We start from the raw sequence: 18,998 nt of genomic DNA on the forward strand, positions 1-18,998 counted from the left end.
TTCCTGTGAATATTTTTGGAGCACTAATCTATTTTGCCTTTTTACCTAATAGAACTCTGTTGAATGTTACATGCAGGGATTTAATTGGAGGAAATGCATAGAAATCCTCAAACTAAGGGAAAGCAGGCAGACGACAGTGGCAAAAATAAGAGGTCAAATCTAAGTGTCATACACCTTGCTCTTCGGAAACTGTGTGCTTCATTTGGGGATCAGCTGATCAAGGGGTTTGCTGTGTTAATTCTAGAGCTGCTGCAATACAGATCGTGATGTTAGCAGTAGTTGTACTGCAGCGAGGGAAAGACCTACCCCTTACACTGACACAGACATGCCCGGCTTGGGAGTTCACTCCCCTAGGACTGGCAAGTTCCTTGAATATTTTTCTTTTTATCAGCTGCATAATGCCCGACAGTTTCAACTGTAGAATCATCCATTCAGATAAAAAAACGCTGTCGGCTGTCAGGATATGACTAAGCTGAACTCAGGTCCAAAGCTCAGGTTGACTCAGGTGCAGGAGTAAGAGCTATATTGTGGAGTATTTTTCTTCCCTGCTTCTGGTCAGACATTTTATATCTCAAAATGCAGGATTTTAAAGCCACCTTCAGCAATTTGGCTAGTGCCTTTAAGCTGAGTATTCTTCTGTTGTTCTGTTCTGAAAAATATTGTTGCAGTTCCTTTATTTTGCAGGTTTTTCAGTGAGTTAAAAGTGAAGCAGGCTCCGAATTTTAAGTTGAACATAAAGGTAATAGTAAAAGTGGCAACAGAAGTGGTTTATCCACTGTATTGGTCTAATTTTATGAAGTATAATAGATTTTACATTTTTTTGAAGCCAGTATGCTGCAGGCTTATAATATGCAGTGATTTAGTTAAAATTAAAGGTCAAGTATCTTGTGGAAATCTCCTTTGATCAGTAAACAAGGAGAGATGATAGAAGATTCTAGGAAAACATCTCTTTAATCTTAATGTAGCACTAAAACTATTTTTTGTGAAAGTTTGAGAAGTCTGAATTTGCAGGGATGATATTTGAGACACTTGACAGAGAGATGGTTGGAACTCTGGCATTGAAATACATGGATAGCAAGAATGCTGTGCAAATTATATATTTTGTGTACACATACGAAAAATGAGAAGAATTATTTAGCCACTGGAAAGACTGTTCACAAAATGCTTTTGATTTATTGCTGTATATACCACAGATCCGTATCACTTATTCTTACATTATTTTATTCAAAAACTTGTTTGAACCATGAGTTGGCATGTTGCAGAATACTGAAAAGGCATTAATCAACCCAAATAAACAAGTATATAGATCTATCTAACAACTATGAAGTAGTTAATAAATTTTTAGCAATTTTATTATAGAAAAAAGGTCTAAAAGAGTAGTGCTTAATTATCTGGACTCCTCTGTGCTGGGCTCTCTTTTGATTGTATTAATGAAGCAGCTGGCCCATTGTTTCTCTTTAATTCCTCTATTGTTTTAAGAATATGTCACAGCTCTTTATTCTTTTATCAGGTGCTGTGCAGGAGGATCCACACAATACCTCATATTCCTACTGTATTTGCCAATGCACAAAGAAACCTCCAAAGCATTTTTCAAAGAAGGGGCACACATAATTTATAAGTTCTCTTCCTTGTACCACTCTACTGTCAAAAATTTCAACAGTATTGGATTTGAATTAATTATAATTTTTTATTAAACAATGTGGCTACATATAGATATACGTACTTTGTTCACGTCAAAAATTAGAGATCCGCCCGGTAACTTGTGCCGCGCCGAAATGGCATTCATTGTGCTGAGTCGTCACAACCCCATGGGTGAGAAGCAGGAGGAACCCAAATATGAAGATCCCATCCTATTGTGATGTGCAAATTCTCCTTAAATGCTTAACCTGTGCAACAAAGGAGGGAAGATAATAAGTTAACTCCAACCCCCATTACCATTACCAAAAAGCATTTTTTTTTTTGTTACAAATCGGGAGGATTTCATTGGGGGAGGAGGCTTTAATTCAGTTGACGGTGCCTGGAAGTCACTAAGGGGAACAGTCTGTTGTTTAAATAAATTCTGATAGTCTTTTGACCCTTCTTGCAAAAAGATGTGTGTACAGGAAATGGGCTATTATGTTGTTGCAGCAACACAATCAAATCCGGTAAACGCAAATTTTACTACACGAAAGTAGTACTTCTGAATTAGCTGGCACTGAAAATTGGTTTTAATACAAATTGACATGGATTTCTCTGGAAGGTGTATGCCATTTCTGAGTCAAAAAAACCTAGGCTCAAGTGGTTCGGGAAGGAAAACCAACTAATACTAAAGACAGGAAAACTGGGATTTACTTTGGATATGTCTTTATATTGTTGTTGTGTTTCTTCACCTGTGAAAAAAATAGATGCACTTCCTTCCATGAAACAGCTGTACTCAATGGAAACATTTTTAGCTACTTTCTTTCTTAAGTCACATTTTGTGAAAGCAATGGTATAAATCAAGAGGCTCTACGGCTCCACACATTTTGAATCGCTTTTCTCCCACTGGAGTTAATAGGGAATTCTGTCCTTAATGTTTTGTTTCTTTTTTTCTTTTTTTTCCCAAACTGTGACCCACAGACCGCCTCTCCTTAAGGTTTTCCAGAAGAGAAGCAAGAAAAAGAAAGGAGCCCACGGTCAGAAGGCTCACTGTGCTGGGGTCTGTGTTGTGCCTGGAGGTGGTGTAGGGTTCTGAGAATCAGAACAGGTGAAGGGCCATGGTTTTTGTTAAGTCTTCAGAGTAAATTGCTGATTCCAAAGAGGATAATAAAGGTTGCTTTGTTTAAAAAAAATCCGAATGTACAACAGAAAAAAAAAAAAAGAGCAAGTTTCTCTTGTGTTTTAGATGTCTGTCCTACATAAAATAAAGTTTTATATTAGCATGCATATCTAGCACCGCAGTACTCCTTATTCTGAATCCAGGAGATAGAGTATTACTGCATCTAAATATGATTTAATTGGTTCAATTTACTGTATATTTTTTATACTAAGTGTGGTTCCATATCTTGATGAGCCCAGATGTAGTTGCGTTTGTGGTTTACAGCATCCCATTGCTTGCATTTTATTATTTTTACAAAGCAAATGTCTATCAGTCGTAGAGATAAATTAGAAAAAAATGTGCAAACATGACACATCGCTAAGATTTTTTCCAGCATGCTATGTAATTATTAACCTGATTTTTGCCATTGAAAGAAGCCATAAATTACAGATAGCATGGATGAAGTTAAATGCTTTTATATTAGATACATTTTGCTTATATAGTATTCTATAGGTATGGCCATACAATATAATTGAAGCTTTGTCAGCTCTGTAGCCTAGCAACAGATAATACTGTTAGGTTACTGAATTGCTCCTGGTTGACAAGTAGGGAGTATTTTTGTGTTTATCATCTTTGCTAATGATGGGATCCTTTCCAAAAGGCTTGTCTTAATCTTAATTAGAGTTTATCAGCAGAGGTCTGCATGACATTGTGCAGACACTGATTTCATAAATAATAAAAAGTGCAAGTGAAAAATTTGGCAGGAGGAGAAGATATTTAAGACCACTGATTCTTGTAAGAGCAGCATGAATTTCCAAAATGTAATCAAGTTTGAACTGTGACTCTATTCTTTATTATCGAAACTTGCAGTACACTCCACTGCAGTTTTGACAGCAATTATGAGTGTGATTTATAAGCTTCCTGTTAGGAACCAGATCTGTTTGCACAAGAATCTTGATCATAAACATTGCAAAGAACAGTAAGTCCACAGTTTTTCAGGGACATCAGGACCTTACTTTTTGCTTTGCATAGGAAGTCAGTTTGTTGGGTTTCTTTAAGGGTGTTGGTTTTTTGGTTTTTATGTGGGTTTTTTTTCAAGCAGCGAAAATGTTTGCAGTGAAAGATGCAGACAAAGAAGAGAATCCTGAAATAACCTTTTCGTTTGGTGGAAACTCTGAAAGTATCAGATATCTGCTTCAGTGCCTGATGTCATTTGATAACGAACTCATGCCAATGCAATTGGAATTTAATTTTTTGCTCTAGTTTGCACAACACAGTATTTTTTCTTTCCCAAATTTCTGTGATTAAGTGAGGATTTCTAATTCATGGCAGTGTGAACTAGAAAAGAGGTAAAATAAATACATAGTGATTATGGACATTTTTATTCTCTCCTTCTGCTTGACATGTGTATTATATATCACATAAATTTGTTCGGTTTACCATAGATATAAAATAATATATTGAAGGCTCAAGAAGCTTATTTTCCGTTTCACAGAGTCGGAACTAGACTTGTAGAGAAAATAGCTTTCCAATGTCACAAAGCCTTCTGATACTGCGGAAAATTTCCTTCTGAACTGGAACAAGAATTAGACGTTTCATAAACACCATGTAAAACCAGTAGGACCCTTTTTAGTATAAGTGGGTGACCAGTCTACTCACTACAGGTGGAAAGAAGGCCAAAATCACCAGTCTACCATTGTCTTGCTTTCTGACCACATAGTATAACCATGACTCCATTTCTGAGGCACTGTCACTCATCCCCATTGAAGTTTGCTTTCTCTCCTTCTGCTGACTGCATCTATATTAGAACTGAGAAACTTGGTCTGGTAAAGCTTTGGTAGAACCATTTCATCTCCATAAGCTTTTACTGACAATGGAACAGGTGTTTATTTTTCAAAAAAAATAAATTAGCCAACTTACTTAGTCAAAACTTCATCTTACGTAAGTAAGAAGCCTCTACATTTCCTTCTGAAATCTTCACGTCTGCAAATATTTCAAGCAAATATCTTCCTATCTCCTTCTCCATTACCACTGGTACTTGGCAAAGACTGTTTAGAGATATCCTTACTATCCTTTTGCAAATCTGTTGTTAACATTGCTCTTGCTTTATAAAGAGCTCCTGAGAAATTACTGAGTATATGTCATTTGTGTCTTAGCTCACAGAAATATTTGTGGGAAGCAAGAGCTTCTTTCCTGTTTTGTAACCACCACCTGTAAGGAAGCTCTGATCCCTGACAAGGGTGTCTAGATAGCATAATAATTCATATGATAGTCATGATTGGAACTTCCTATTACATTTGAAAGCCTCTGCCAGGTTCTCTGCATGCCATTTCCCTTTATGGTGGAAGGCTCAAGAAGACTTCTTTTCCATGGTTTTCCCACTGTGCATGAAGGCCGGTGTGTTTGGATTCACAGGGGAATAAATATTGTTACTTGGATCTTTCAAAACAGCAGCTATTGCCTTACTCTGTGCAGCCAGACAGAGAAGGGGACAAAAGGGGACTGTACTGTGTCCGGTCCAGAGGCATTACACTGCATTTGCAGGAGCTGGAAGAATGCATCATTTGGGAGTTGAACTTTGTGATTTAACTTAACACAATGTCATATACTGATGAAAACATGGACATAACATGTCATGATCCCTTAAGTGCCCCGTTTTCTATAAAGCTGGATGAAAGAAAACAAAGTAACAATGTGATTCTGGGATCTGAATCCCTCTGGGCTGAAGGTTTGTATTCAAATGTAGGAGTGGATTAAAATTCTGTAATTCTGATTTCCTTCAATAAGCCAAGCTAGAGATTGTTGGGCTTCCAAAGCTGTCACAGATGCCACTCAGCTGTGCCTGCCATAGGTGTGACAGCCTCCAGGAGCTGGGTGGAGCAGGCAGCCGAGGTCACTGCTGGCTTCAGCTGTCAGAGTTTAATCTGCTGCTGGACATGAGTCAACACCCTGAGGAGCTCTAACACCAGGAGACTGAGTCAGCCTTTTAGCTGATCCAGATTGATTGCAGCTGGAGACCCAGTAATCAACTACACTTTCCTTTTCTTTTTTTTTTTACCCCCAAGGGTACAGCATGTCAAGATGTTTGCTGGGATACAGAAAGGCTCAGTTGGTTCTTCTGCAGTGACTCATTTTTATGTTATTAAGAAATCCAGTGTATAATACAGTCTTAAGAAGCACTCTGATTCTGTATGAAAATATACATGTCGGTTGAATATTACACCTTCTGTATATGAATAAAATGGAAAGGCATGTTAATAATGGAAGGCCTGTTCCTCACAGAAAATGAACTGTGTGGTGTTTGCAGTGAGAACACCCAGTTGCAGGTTCTCGACTTGTGGCGTTGTGCATCACTTTTATCTATGAAACTAATTAAGTACACTTTGGCCTGGTTGAGCAGGTTTTATATCAGTTTAACTCTGAAGGCTTTTGTATATTTACTCCTAACATATCAGACAGTAAGTTAGACTGTGCTCTTCTGATGTTTGAGTTCCTGCCTTGGACATTAGGATTCTGCATTTGTAGACAGTTAACAGCACTATCTTCATATTTCATCTTCGTAGTCTTCAAAGGAAATTACTCAGATTTGCACCATTTAATGCTGCAGTCTTGGAGGCTAGTAACCCTTAGGTTGCTTTGGTCCCAGTAAATTGTGGACTTTGGAGCTGTATTAGTGGACGGTAAATACAAAGACACTTTGCTGCTTTGTAACTTTTACACCACTTTGAGGTCTGGAAGCTTAGCTTTATTTTACTACTGAAACACATTGTCACTGATGCTGTTTTGTTTGCTCATCTTTGAAAGCTAATAGACTGGTTTAATTAATTGTCCAAGATTTCTCTAAAACAATGTCCTAATTCTTCCATTTAGCTATGGCATATCATACGCTGTTGTTATCTCCTCTACCAGATTTTTGCAACAAGTTGTTTTAAAACTATAATCTCTTTGAGGGGAAAAAAATGAAGTGCAGTTGAAAAGGCAGTTATGCCGAAAGATAAACACAGCAATATTACTTATCAAAACGAGTACAGTTTTTGCTTGCCTAATGAATACAACATATAGCTTTTTCTATATATACAAAACCTGAGGAAAAAAAAAGCGTTATAACATATAAAGTATGCAACATAATTTCAGGCATAACTGTATTGGATATGTATCTAGGCCTGAGAGTGTAGATAACACAATATAAGTGCTTTGCCTGTCTAAACATGTTAAATAAATGAGCATTCACTATCGCATTCAAATACATTAGTAGATGTACTCGCATAGTTAATTTTCTTTTTAATGCACTACACGTGACATTTGCAGCACAGAGCTATAGTGTATCTTACTGTTTGATGAAAGTTCTTCCACCTCCCCCCCATTTTAAACAAACCTTTATTTGAATAAGCCTTTATGAAACAGATCTTTGGCATATCTTCTTTTCAGGAAGTTCAGTCAGTGTAAGCAGAGATAAAGTAGTCACGTTACGAAGAATATTACATAAGGGAAGATTTTTTTTTTAGAGAAAGAGGGTGGCAAACACAAGGGAGGGGAAGAACGCCCTTAAGAGGAAATCTGATTGCTTTCTTGCAGCTGTTTAGTTTTATTGTGCTGTGATTTGGTATTCAATATAAAACAAACTAGGAGTTACGAAAAAATACGCGGTAAGTTTGGTGAAAAGAAATGATGAGAAAAATGCCATATACAATATTTTCACCTATATCTTGCTTTTCTCCTTTTAGGAGAAAAATTTAAAAACCAAAATAAATATTCACGCTGCAAATAGTTTGGAAGAGTATCCCCCAGATTGTTACCCTTAGACGGGGACAATTGCTGTATTGATAGAAGGAAGACAGTAAAACTAAAAATTATTTGCCTCTTTACCTTGAACAAGGCATCGAAATTTTAAAAAGGAGTGTGAAATTACAGCACTGATCTTTTAAGTTCTGGAATCTGATACTGTCAGTTAAATCTTTTGTGCTTTTATGTTTCCTGTAGGAGGGCAGCTCTGGTGTACCACGACCAAGGCCATCTCCGAGGGTGAAGAGCTGATTGCCTTTGTTGTAGATTTTGACTCAAGGCTGCAAGCTGCCAGTCAGATGACTCTCACCGAAGGGATGTATCCCGCGCGCCTGCTGGACTCCATACAACTGCTCCCTCAACAAGCTGCAATGGCTTCTATTTTACCTACGGCTATTGTGAACAGTACGTGATGAATACTAATCTCTGGCGTTCTTTTTTAAAACAGCAGTGCTTTTAAGGCACATCTGAAGAGCTAATGCAGCGATAGTTATTTCAAGACCACAGAAGTCACAAAAGTTAAGCCCCGAAGCCTGCTTTCATCTCAGATGAGATGGACACCCATCGTCTCAGATGAACTCGCAGGCGTAAAGGGGGAGGAAGAACGGTTTGTCAGCTGGGCTCTGTGAGAGCTTCACCCAGAGTATCTCACCTGCCCTCCTGTGGAGATTCTGTAATCTGCTCCCAGAGGCAATAGGATCAGAAACGGTTAAACAAGTAGAGAAGACAGGCCTGTTAACCCAAGTAGTCCAGTCTCTGCCGCTCAAGTAGGCTGTTGCAATAATGTTGTAATAATTCATGATAGCCAATGGAAAGAGAGAACTCATCTCTCCAGTGGCTGTTTCAAAACACAGTGGAGATCACGCCTTATGGCAGCCTTGATTTATTGTAGTATCTTTACTAAGTGTGGCTACCCAAGAATGTTTTTATATCCTCTGGACATCAATATACTGTATCACGGACAAAATACAGCATCTAGTTAAGTACTGTCCTTAGAGAGGAGGGACATGGGTATATGATAAGTCAGTTCCTGAACTGGGACAATTCAGCTTGAAGTAAATTTTATTTCTTTATTTTTTTTCTTCTCACTGCTTTTTACCTTTCTTACCCTTATAAAGCCCTAGGTCCTCAGCCTCGTCTCTAACTACTTTTCAAATATGTTAGCTGTTGCCATGATTCTCAACACTCATCACTTAGACCTGTTGCACATCCTTAGCTGCCAGCGCTTTGTAAGCCTGTCCATTTAGACCTGGTGCTGGAGCACTTCCCCATGCTTCTCATGGTTTGTAAGCATTGTAATTAGATATAGTGAACTACTGAACACAGTATTTCATGTGTGAATGCACGTGCAGACACGTGATCTGCCACTCAGGCTCACACCAGATAACACTGTCTTTAACAGTCACAGCATCTTCAAGCTCTTCAGACAGGACTAGTTAAAATACCTGTTTTCGTACGTTTCATTCCATGTTCTCTCTCTTTTTTTTTTTTTTCAGTTGCTTATTTTCTGGGTAGCCAATCTTGATTGTTAGCCTGTTTTAAAATATAAACCTTAAAATGTCCGAGTCATCCAGGTTCTTCCTCCCAGACAGGGAGTTGGCAGCAACCTCAAGCCCTTTAGCTAAATGCTTTCAATTTTACCCCAAGAGTGGGGCTGCTGTGAGCTGTTATGCCTGTTCCCAGAACCAGCAGTTAGCACTGTGCAGGACATTTCCAAAAGAAGGTGTCGGAAGCCCCTAAAATGGACCACCAGGTAGGGCAGACCAGTGCAAGGGAGACACCAAGGAGGGAGTTACCTAGCCTAAAGGGTGAAGCTCATTCACAGCTTGTTTTAGTTGCAGATGCATTATTGTGCAAATCTACACAAGGCCAATTCTGGACTTCGGCAAAGTAGCCAGATTTCTAAAGCATCACGTTTCTGGAAACACCTTTGCTGCCAGCACTGCCTTTTGCAGAGCTGCACTGATCGTTGCTGCTTAAGCTGCTAACAGAAGTCTGAGTTGATGGTGCATCAGCTCTCGATGTACAGGCTTAGCAGCAGCTGGGAGTAACCTCTGTACTCCAGGAGACTCCTGAACTAGCAAGTCTCACTGTCGGGAACTCTCCTCCCCAGTTCTGCTTCTGCCTCTGACCAGGTGGGGCAGTTTCTACATTTCATTGTTACGTTAGTGAAATTCAGTTTCTTCAGTGAAGTTTCAAGCTAGATACGAGTCCTTCAATATGCTGAATGCACCTGTAGATTTGTAGTGAGACATCTCTTAAACATTCTTTTCTAGGTCTCTTAAAAAAAACAAAAAAACCCACTAGTTTCTAGAAAACTTAAGTGGTGCAGGTTTTTTTTTTTTAATGTTACCTGACATTTCCTATTTGAAAAACTGAGTGAGATTATCACCTTTGTTTCATTCAGTTTGAACCTGGATGTTTCATTTCCTGAATTGATTCATTGAAATATTTGGAAAATATCTATTGAAACAAATTGAAATATGTTGCTTTTAAAGAATTAAAACATTAACTTCAAGTAGCCTTTATGTATTTTGCATTGCTTTAGGAGAGCAGTACTTTCAGATCCCATCCCTATACATTATTGTCCCTGGAATTCCGTCCTCTCACCAGGCAAAACTCCTCAAATGCATTTTCCCTGCATGGCATGTAATGGGAATCACATATTCACCATGCATAACTGAAGCTACAGACTGTCCAGGCCATCTAGCCCATAGGAAATAAAGATGGCTGGAAGTCAAATTCATTAAGATAATCAGAAAGTTCATTTCTGTGATGGAATGCAGTCAAGCAAATTCAAGTAGGATGTGTTGCCCATATCAGAATTTTCTGTTATTAATTTTGTGCTTTTTCTTCTGTGGAAACCTCAACGGTTGAACTTTTTAAAACCATTTGAAGCCAAAAACAAATGCTGAAACATCAGCTTTCACAAGAGACGGACATTTCAAATGATGCAAGCTGTACACTAATGTTTTAATAGTGGCATATACTGAAATACTAACTGCTCCATTGAATGTGTATATCTTAAATTCATGTGCAATTATTCAGTGGCAGAGGGAAAAATACAAACTGGTAGTGGTGTAGATATTTTGTGCAAATTTATTAGCAGAAAAACAGGCAAGCGTTAGCAATGCAGTCAGTGCAGCAAACTAAGCAATGTTAATTTTGGCTGCATTTGTAGAAATTTAACAAATAAAAGACTCATCCATTTCAGCGGCCTGGAATCTTCAACTTTGTTCACCCAAAGGAATTGGAACAGAGCAATTATCCTATACATGTGAATGTTTGGAATTAAACATAAATTGGCATGAATGATAGTGAATTACAACATCAGCTACACATTCTGTATTTTCAGAGCAGCCAACCATTCTTCAGGACTAAGTTCATTACAATATCTAGCAGTTTTTTGCATTCTGAAGTCAGTGGGAGTTTTGATGTTGACCAAGATGTGTTTTGATGCTGACTGCAATTGCCCATTCTCTGATCCTGAGGTCAGCTGGCACAGTCTGGCTGCACTCATAATTTTATCCTCTCTTAGTCTCTAAAAGAGGCTAGAAGTGTCCTAGCCAGTTGCAGGTACTGATCCTAGGCTCGTGGTAACTCCTGAACTGTGTGTAAGCATGGCAAAAGGATTAATTGACTTAAGCCAAAAGAGACCATTCTTGTGATGTTAACGATATAAACAAGTAAGTTCTGGTGCTCTAGTCTGGACCCTGTCACTGTTTAATTTACTAGTGGGGATGTACTCTAAAGGGCTGGGATTTCTTCCTTGGGTAGGATGACAAGTTCAGCTTTCAGAAAGATCAAAGAGGTCTTTTGTCCTTCTGAGACAGATACACAACATGTATTGTGTAAGTATCCTTCTGACAGGATATTAACAACCAAATATCTGTTTGCTTTGTGTAAATACACAATATTCATTGTTACTCTTCACATGAGTAAAGCATGTAGCCTTCAGTACATGATCAAAATACCTACTCCCTCTGCTGCCGGGAAGCACTCTGTGCAACCCTTGTGTTGTCTTCCCCTCAGAGAGGATGCTGATACTTTAGGGTAGAAGACAATAAAAAAAATGTATCATTATTAGCAGATATCCCCTTTGCACAGTGAAAAATGGAACGGTAACAATTTACCAAAAACAAGAGGACAAAAGTACATCAGAAATTTCAACTTCTCATATCAATAGCGACAAGAAACATGCTGCTTGGTATAATATTACGTTCAATGCTGTAAGGTCTTAAGAATACACAATCTAATCTGGCCTCCTGGATATCAGAGCAACACGATTTTACAGGGATAACTTCATAAGCATTATGCAAACATACATTCTTCAGAATAATCTGCAATTAGCACTTAAAAATTCTAAGGCCCAATGCTGCAAAGACTTGTTCACACAGAAAAAAAAAAAAGCACAATTGAAAGCTGTCACTTACTGAGTAGTGATGAATTGGAAATACAGCTTTATGCTTGTTTTAGTACTGCATATTCACCCAAACAATTAATTTAATTTATTTTTTTTTTAATAATGACATTCCAAAAAATTCAGAGCTTTTAAATAACTTTTTAAAAATTCCATTTGAAAGAAACAACTGTCTTCCGTGTTCAGTCTCTCACCTACAAGTGACATTTTAATAAAACCATGGCTCTGTTTTCAATATTTTATTAAATAAGCATGCATTTAATGGGGAAATGAGGGGAATTAATCCAGCTGTGTTAATTGCTTGGCACTCAGTGCATCGTGGCTAACCTGCACCTGCTTATATTTGCTTGTAGAGGACATATTCCCGTGCAAATCCTGTGGCATTTGGTATCGAAGCGAGAGGAACCTGCAGGCCCATCTCATGTATTACTGCAGCGGGAGGCAAAGAGAGGGGCCTCAGCTGTCAGAGGAGAATGAAGATAGTGCTCAGCAGATATCCAGTGTCTGCCCCTTTCCACAGTGCACCAAAAGCTTTTCTAATGCAAGAGCTCTAGAAATGCATCTAAATTCTCACAGTGGTAAGTACAGTATATTTTCCTATATCATCTTCTAGATTTAGCTGTTTGAAGAATCATTCACTATAGACATTCAGTGGATCAATGTATCTCCAAATATATGCAAGCATTGGGTGTCGATACTACCAAAATGTCAATAGTTTCTGACCTGCGTCCTACACCAAGCACCTCTCCCAGGTAATCTGTGTCATTTCTCTTATGTACTCATCCTCATTTGGATGTTGTCTCTCTTAATGCATGCATACACTCATACAGGCAGCATTTTCCTTATTGATGAAGGTGTGCTCAGGAATCCAGACGGCTGCTGCTTGATCTCTGAGTTACTTGAGGAGTCTAGAAGTCAGGCTTTCCCCTTCTTTTTAGTCGTAAACCAGGCAGTTCAATCATTCTTGCTGTCTTTCAGATCCTGCCAATCTTTTGTTTTTCTACACAGATTGTCACAAGTTATAACAGCTGCTGCAGCAGGAGTGAAGCATTCTTTTCCCAAATGCCCTGTAAGCTAGTGCTGTGTTTGCTTCAACTTCTGTTACTGTTCCTGCTGGGGGCTGTAGCAGACCCACACCACTGGATCATGGAGCCCCAGTTGCGATGCAAAGTCCATAGAGATGCTCCAGTGTGGCTGTGTGACATGACGTGGAAATGTATTAAGCACCATCTCATGGCAGTGGAGGAGCTAAAGCTTCATATGAGTTCCTGGTGAAAGAGTGCCTGACGGGGAGCAAGCACTGGTTCAAGTGCTGTGTGTCTCCTCCGTTCCCTTCTGGTCTCTGAGGCCAAGAGTAGGTCAGATTCAAATGTCCCTCACTACTGACGGAGTCACGGCTGGTAGGGGAAAAGTGAGGACCTCCAGGTACAACAGAATAACTTCCCACAGATTGAGCCACACTATGTTTACAGCTTTATATAGCACAAGTCTAGTTTACCTGACCAAGGCATGGTATATGTGTGTGTGTAGACAGAATAAATACCCATTTTAGCTTCAAATTATCATCCCTACCAAGATTTTTTCTGTTTTTATTGTCTAACAGTTAACCAGTATCTGTGTTGTTGCAGTAGAGAATTTTAGTCTTATCTCTTTTTAAAGCCATTTCAGTTTCACAATACCATGAAACATGGGGTTTTTCGTTTCAGCAGTGATTGTAAGACGGCTTTGAATGTAGTGTTCTTGATAGGGAAAGCTGTAGTGATTTCATGAGGAAAAGGTGTTGTATTACAACAGCAGTTGCCTACAGACATTATATGTGGAAGATAAAATGCTGGTAAAGCCACATCTTACTCCTTCTCCTCCTTTCACAGTGAAGGCAATTCATCAGTCCCTTCTGATGAGGATCTGTATCGTGTTGCCACACTACAGCTGACTCATGCAGGCAAAGAGCTGAGCATCAATAATGCTCAAAATTCTACTTCTCCTCTGTCTGTGGCTCTCGGGCACTCTTGAGTTTGTACCTCAAGTCACATCATAACCTTGAGCCTCTTGACCTTGATGTGCTTTCTGTGCATTCAAAATTTCCTGTGATTGTGTATGGGGAACATTATGTCTCCTTTAGTTAAAACTGTGATTTCTAAGACCATTCATTTAGAGTAAGTCCAGCCTATTTTTATTCTTTCCCTTGTCATGTCTTTCATCTCTGCTGAATGCATGCAGATACTAAGGCTCTCCAAAGCAGAGCAGACATCTGGGAATATCCTCTAGCATTTCGAGGAAAGAAATTCTGAACCAATTCAAGTATTTTCAAGGTGACTAATACCATCCCCTCAGAAGAAAATTTGTTGTTCTCACAGCATTTTTGCCTTCTGTGCAACTGATGTTCCAGTGTACTTCATGAAGGGCAGAATGGTCACTTCTTTTTGTGTTTTGTTTGTCTTTTCTGTAGGAGTGAAAATGGAAGAATTTCTCCCACCCGGTGCTAGTCTGAAATGCACGGTTTGTACTTACACTGCAGACTCAGTGATTAACTTTCATCAGCACCTGTTCTCGCATCTTACTCAAGCTGCCTTTAGATGCAATCACTGCCACTTTGGCTTCCAAACTCAGAGGGAGCTACTGCAGCACCAAGAATTACATGTCTCTGGCAGCAAAATTCAGAGAGAAAGTGACATTGAACACTCTCCAAGTGGAAATGAAGAAGGTTTACAGCCAGCCACGGACGTGTTGAGCAGAAGTGATATTCCTCAGAGCCAAAAGACCATGCAGACTAAAGATGCAAGTTCTGATACAGAGCTTGATAAATGTGAAAAAAAGGCTCCGCTTTTCCTTCCAAACCAGAGGCCAGAAACCCAGCCTACAACAAATAAGCAGAGTTTTTCATACACTAAAATAAAATCTGAACCGTCCAGTCCAAGACTTGCTTCATCGCCAGTTCAGCCTAATATTGGTCCTTCTTTTCCAATGGGACCTTTTCTTTCCCAGTTTGCTTTTCCCCAAGACATCACTGTGGTTCCTCAGGCTTCAGAAATATTAGCCAAAATGTCTGAACTGGTCCATCGAAGATTGAGGCATGGAAGTAGCAATTATCCTCCTGTAATTTACAGTCCTTTGATGCCCAAAGGGGCTACATGTTTTGAGTGCAACATAACATTCAACAATTTGGACAACTACTTGGTACACAAAAAGCATTACTGCAGCAGTCGATGGCAGCAGATGGCAAAGTCACCAGATTTTTCCGGTGTTCCAGAAAAAATGCCAGAAGCTGTAAGTCCCAGTAATGGTCAAAGCTCTATAAACATCCTGAATGCAGCTCCTCACACATCAGATCCAGAGAACCAGCTTCTGCAGACATCTTGCATAAACTCTTCCAGTGTTTTAGATTTGATCGGGCCAAACAGTAAAAGTCATGAGAAAGACTTTACGGCGCAATCTAAGAAGTTGTCGGCTGCAAGCAACGGTGATGAGAAAATGAACGGAAAACCTGCCGATGTGAAGAATCCCAGTGCTCCTTTAGTGGAAGGGGAGAGCGATCCTAACAAGACCACGTGTGAGGCTTGTAATATTACTTTCAGCAGACATGAAACATACATGGTCCACAAGCAGTATTACTGTGCCACTCGCCACGATCCCCCACTGAAGAGGTCCGCTTCCAACAAAGTGCCTGCCATGCAGAGAACGATGCGTACCCGGAAGCGGAGGAAGATGTATGAGATGTGCCTACCAGAGCAAGAGCAAAGGCCACCACTAGTTCAGCAGCGGTTTCTGGATGTGGCTAATCTTGGCAATCCTTGTACATCTACTCAAGAGTCAACAGAGAGCCTTGGAGAATGTTACCATCCACGATGTGATATCTTTCCAGGAATAGTCTCGAAGCATCTGGAAACATCGCTGTCTATTAACAAGTGCGTTCCGGTTTCAAAGTGTGATACTCCTCACTCCACAGTGTCTTGCTTGGAGATGGATGTGCCAATAGATCTCAGTAAAAAATGCTTACCCCCTTCAGAGAGGACATCCACTTCTCCTAAAAGGCTGCTGGACTACCATGAGTGCACAGTATGCAAGATCAGTTTTAACAAGGTGGAGAACTACTTGGCTCACAAGCAGAATTTTTGCCCTGTCACTGCCCATCAGCGTAACGACCTGGGACAACTCGACAGTAAGGTCTTTCAAAACCCAGAAAGTGAACGAAACAGCCCAGATGTCAGTTATGAAAGAAGCATAATCAAATGTGAGAAAAATGGAAACTCAAAACAGTCCTCTCCTAATGGAAACTTATTTTCCACACACTTAGCAACACTTCAAGGACTAAAAGTCTTTAGTGAAGCAGCCCAGCTTATTGCCACAAAAGAAGAAAACAAACATTTGTTTCTTCCACAATGCCTTTACCCTGGAGCAATAAAGAAAGCTAAAGGAGCAGATCAGCTTTCTCCGTATTATGGAATAAAGCCAAGCGATTACATTTCTGGTTCTCTCGTCATTCATAATACTGATTTAGATCAAAGCACAAATACAGAAAGTGAATCTCCTAAAGGCCAGGTGCCTTCTAATGGATGTGCCGTGCAGAAGAAAGAGTCTCTTCCACTATTGCCGAAAAACCGAGGCATGGTAATAGTTAATGGGGGACTGAAACAGGAGGAAAGACCTGCCACAAACCCACAGCAAGAGAACATTTCCCAGAATCCACCGCATGAAGATGGGCACAAGTCTCCTTCTTGGATGTCTGAGAATCCCTTAACTGCAAATGAAAATGTCTCTCCAGCAATTCCTACAGCAGAGGAACAGTTGTCTAGTATAGCTAAAGGAGTGAATGGTTCTACCCAGGCCCCGAGCAGTGGAAAGTATTGCCGACTGTGTGACATCCAGTTCAACAATCTTTCAAACTTTATAACTCACAAGAAGTTTTATTGCTCATCACATGCAGCAGAACATGTCAAATGAAAACAATCGGTCACCTTTGGTACCTGTGTTTAGCATATTGTTCCATACAGTAAAAAGAAAGCTGTTTGAATTACATCTGGACAATCAGGAGATTTCACTATTGCCGAGTTGAAGACTTAAAGGTGTAATTTCATTACAGTCCATTAGTAAAGTGTATTATTGGTGCCATTTTCAAAAATATTAATTTATTTTACCAGCAGTATTCATAGCTGTAGTTATGTTATTTTTTATTTAAAAACTTTATATTAAAGTCATTTGTAATGTTATTGTATAGTTATTGTGTAGCACATATGGTTTGCACTGTATAGTAGATTTTAAAGAAAATAGTGGCAAACAATACAGAAAAGCATTTTAGAAATAGCTTCAAAAGCACTTGTGTATCCTGATTTTTTTTTTCTTATATGCTGTTGCAGATACATGTATAGGCTAAAATATAACTTGCAAAGAAGTTTCAACTATGCTGTAAAGTTCGCCTTAAATTTCAATTTTTTGAACAATTGGGCTCAGTTTGCACTTTATATTTTAGCAGATACAGTACCTTAGTCATTAGGCTTTGCATTTGTATGTAGCAGTATGTTTCTGTCCACTTTCTTAATCTGAAACGTACGTTAAATGAAGATGGCAATTTTTTTCTTGTATAGTACTTGTATTTTCTTTCGCTGATGCATCTCTGTCTCAATTTTTAAACCTTTGCTGTTAAATGCAATACTTTATAAAGAATGAACAAAATTACTGGAAGCAGTATTGTAAGTAATGAGGTCATATCAATCAGTTTTATCTTTTGAAAGGCACAGTCTAAAACAAAACCCTAAACTCAATGCTGCAACTATGAATCTAATTCATATATAAGATATATTTAAATATAAGAGTAGCAATACTGCAACTGGTGATCACAAAGATAATGTTCTACTTCTGATAGAAATAATTTCTCAACAAATGTTGTTACTATGCATGTATATGGATGGAATAAAATTCCAGATCATTGGAGAAGTTTGGCAGTAATTTCTTTAAATTTGTTTATTTTTTTTTTTAAGGAGGGCTTAGAGCTCACAAACCGTAAAGAAGTTCTTAGGAACAGGTTAGCATTTTTCCCTCATCAATGGAGGCCAAGTGTTCAAAGAGAAAATGAGTACAAAGGATGCCTCTGCTTTGAGGGAATTCTTGCTGACAGGTCACTAGCACAACTCGGTCTAAGACAACCCAGAGAACTAAAACTTAAAATGTGAAGGTCTGAAACCAGGAAAGCTGTTCTCTTTACTGGCGCTGAGGAAGACCTACTTTCCTTATAATGTCTCCACACGTCAAAATCAGTGGAACAATCTGCTTCATAACACCACTGGTATGATTCTCTATGTGTTCAGTGGTCTTACATGAAAAACCATGGCATTCATTTAAGTAGAAAAGCAGTTTGCTCCAGTAACTCAGTATAGAAATACTATTCAGTAATTTGTGTTATATTAAAATCGGAACTAATGCACAATTAATATTCGTCACTTGTGATTGTTCAGTCTCCTGTACAGTGGTCTTGTAAAAAATACTGGTATTGCAAAAGTGACCTCTTGATGCATTTTTCATCCTACAAATTTGAAAGCAAAACCGAGACCTGAATAGTCACATAAACAGTTGTATTTGATTTAGTTCCTGTATCAGCCAAAGAAACAACCTAGAACAAAATACATAAAAGGATGGTGTTTCAGCCAAGCAGCCAGTTGGAGTCTGGCATAAGAGTGTGCAATACCACTGGCTTTCAGCAAGCCCGTCTCTGTGTACTTTGGAACTGAATTAATCCTTTTTTTATTATTTGTAAGTGTGGATACATGTGATACAGTAGCAAAAATAATAAACACTTCCAAAACTATTATTAACAGCTCTGATGGCTAGCTGGGCTTTAAATACAGAACAAGAGTGCTTAAAATAGTGATAATTCTCAGTCCCAACAAAGACAGTGGGTGTACACATTAATTTCAATAGGGCCAAAATTGGTCCGAGAGCAAATACTTTGGGTAATAATTGTGAAGGAGAAAAATCATTGCAAACACAGTAAAACAGATAAATCAGTCATGATTATCAACTGAACAG

The 18,998-nt window shown here is 38.9% G+C and overlaps 1 protein-coding gene across 1 annotated transcript; it reads left to right on the plus strand.

The window, feature by feature from the left end:
- Window positions 1-1,697: 1,697 nt before the first annotated feature.
- Window positions 1,698-17,909, plus strand: ZFPM2 (zinc finger protein, FOG family member 2). Its single transcript, XM_009872000.1, has 4 exons — window positions 1,698-1,812; window positions 7,757-7,963; window positions 12,332-12,556; window positions 14,428-17,909. Exons 1-4 carry the CDS (start codon window positions 1,698-1,700, stop codon window positions 16,917-16,919), a joined length of 3,039 nt encoding a protein of 1,012 aa, XP_009870302.1. The 3' UTR covers window positions 16,920-17,909.
- The last annotated feature ends 1,089 nt before the right edge of the window (window positions 17,910-18,998 follow it).

The sequence above is a fragment of the Apaloderma vittatum genome, unplaced genomic scaffold (assembly GCF_000703405.1).
Source record: "Apaloderma vittatum isolate BGI_N311 unplaced genomic scaffold, ASM70340v1 scaffold1396, whole genome shotgun sequence".
In the NCBI taxonomy this organism is placed as follows: Eukaryota; Metazoa; Chordata; class Aves; order Trogoniformes; family Trogonidae; genus Apaloderma; species Apaloderma vittatum.

Excerpts from the sequence above, each read along its gene's own strand:
- ZFPM2 (XM_009872000.1), top strand. The coding sequence starts at position 1,698 with ATGTGGCTACATATAGATATACGTACTTTGTTCACGTCAAAAATTAGA. Across the intron at positions 7,964-12,331 it reads ACCTACGGCTATTGTGAACA|AGGACATATTCCCGTGCAAA; the intron begins GTACGTGATGAA and ends ATTTGCTTGTAG. Across the intron at positions 12,557-14,427 it reads GCATCTAAATTCTCACAGTG|GAGTGAAAATGGAAGAATTT; the intron begins GTAAGTACAGTA and ends TCTTTTCTGTAG.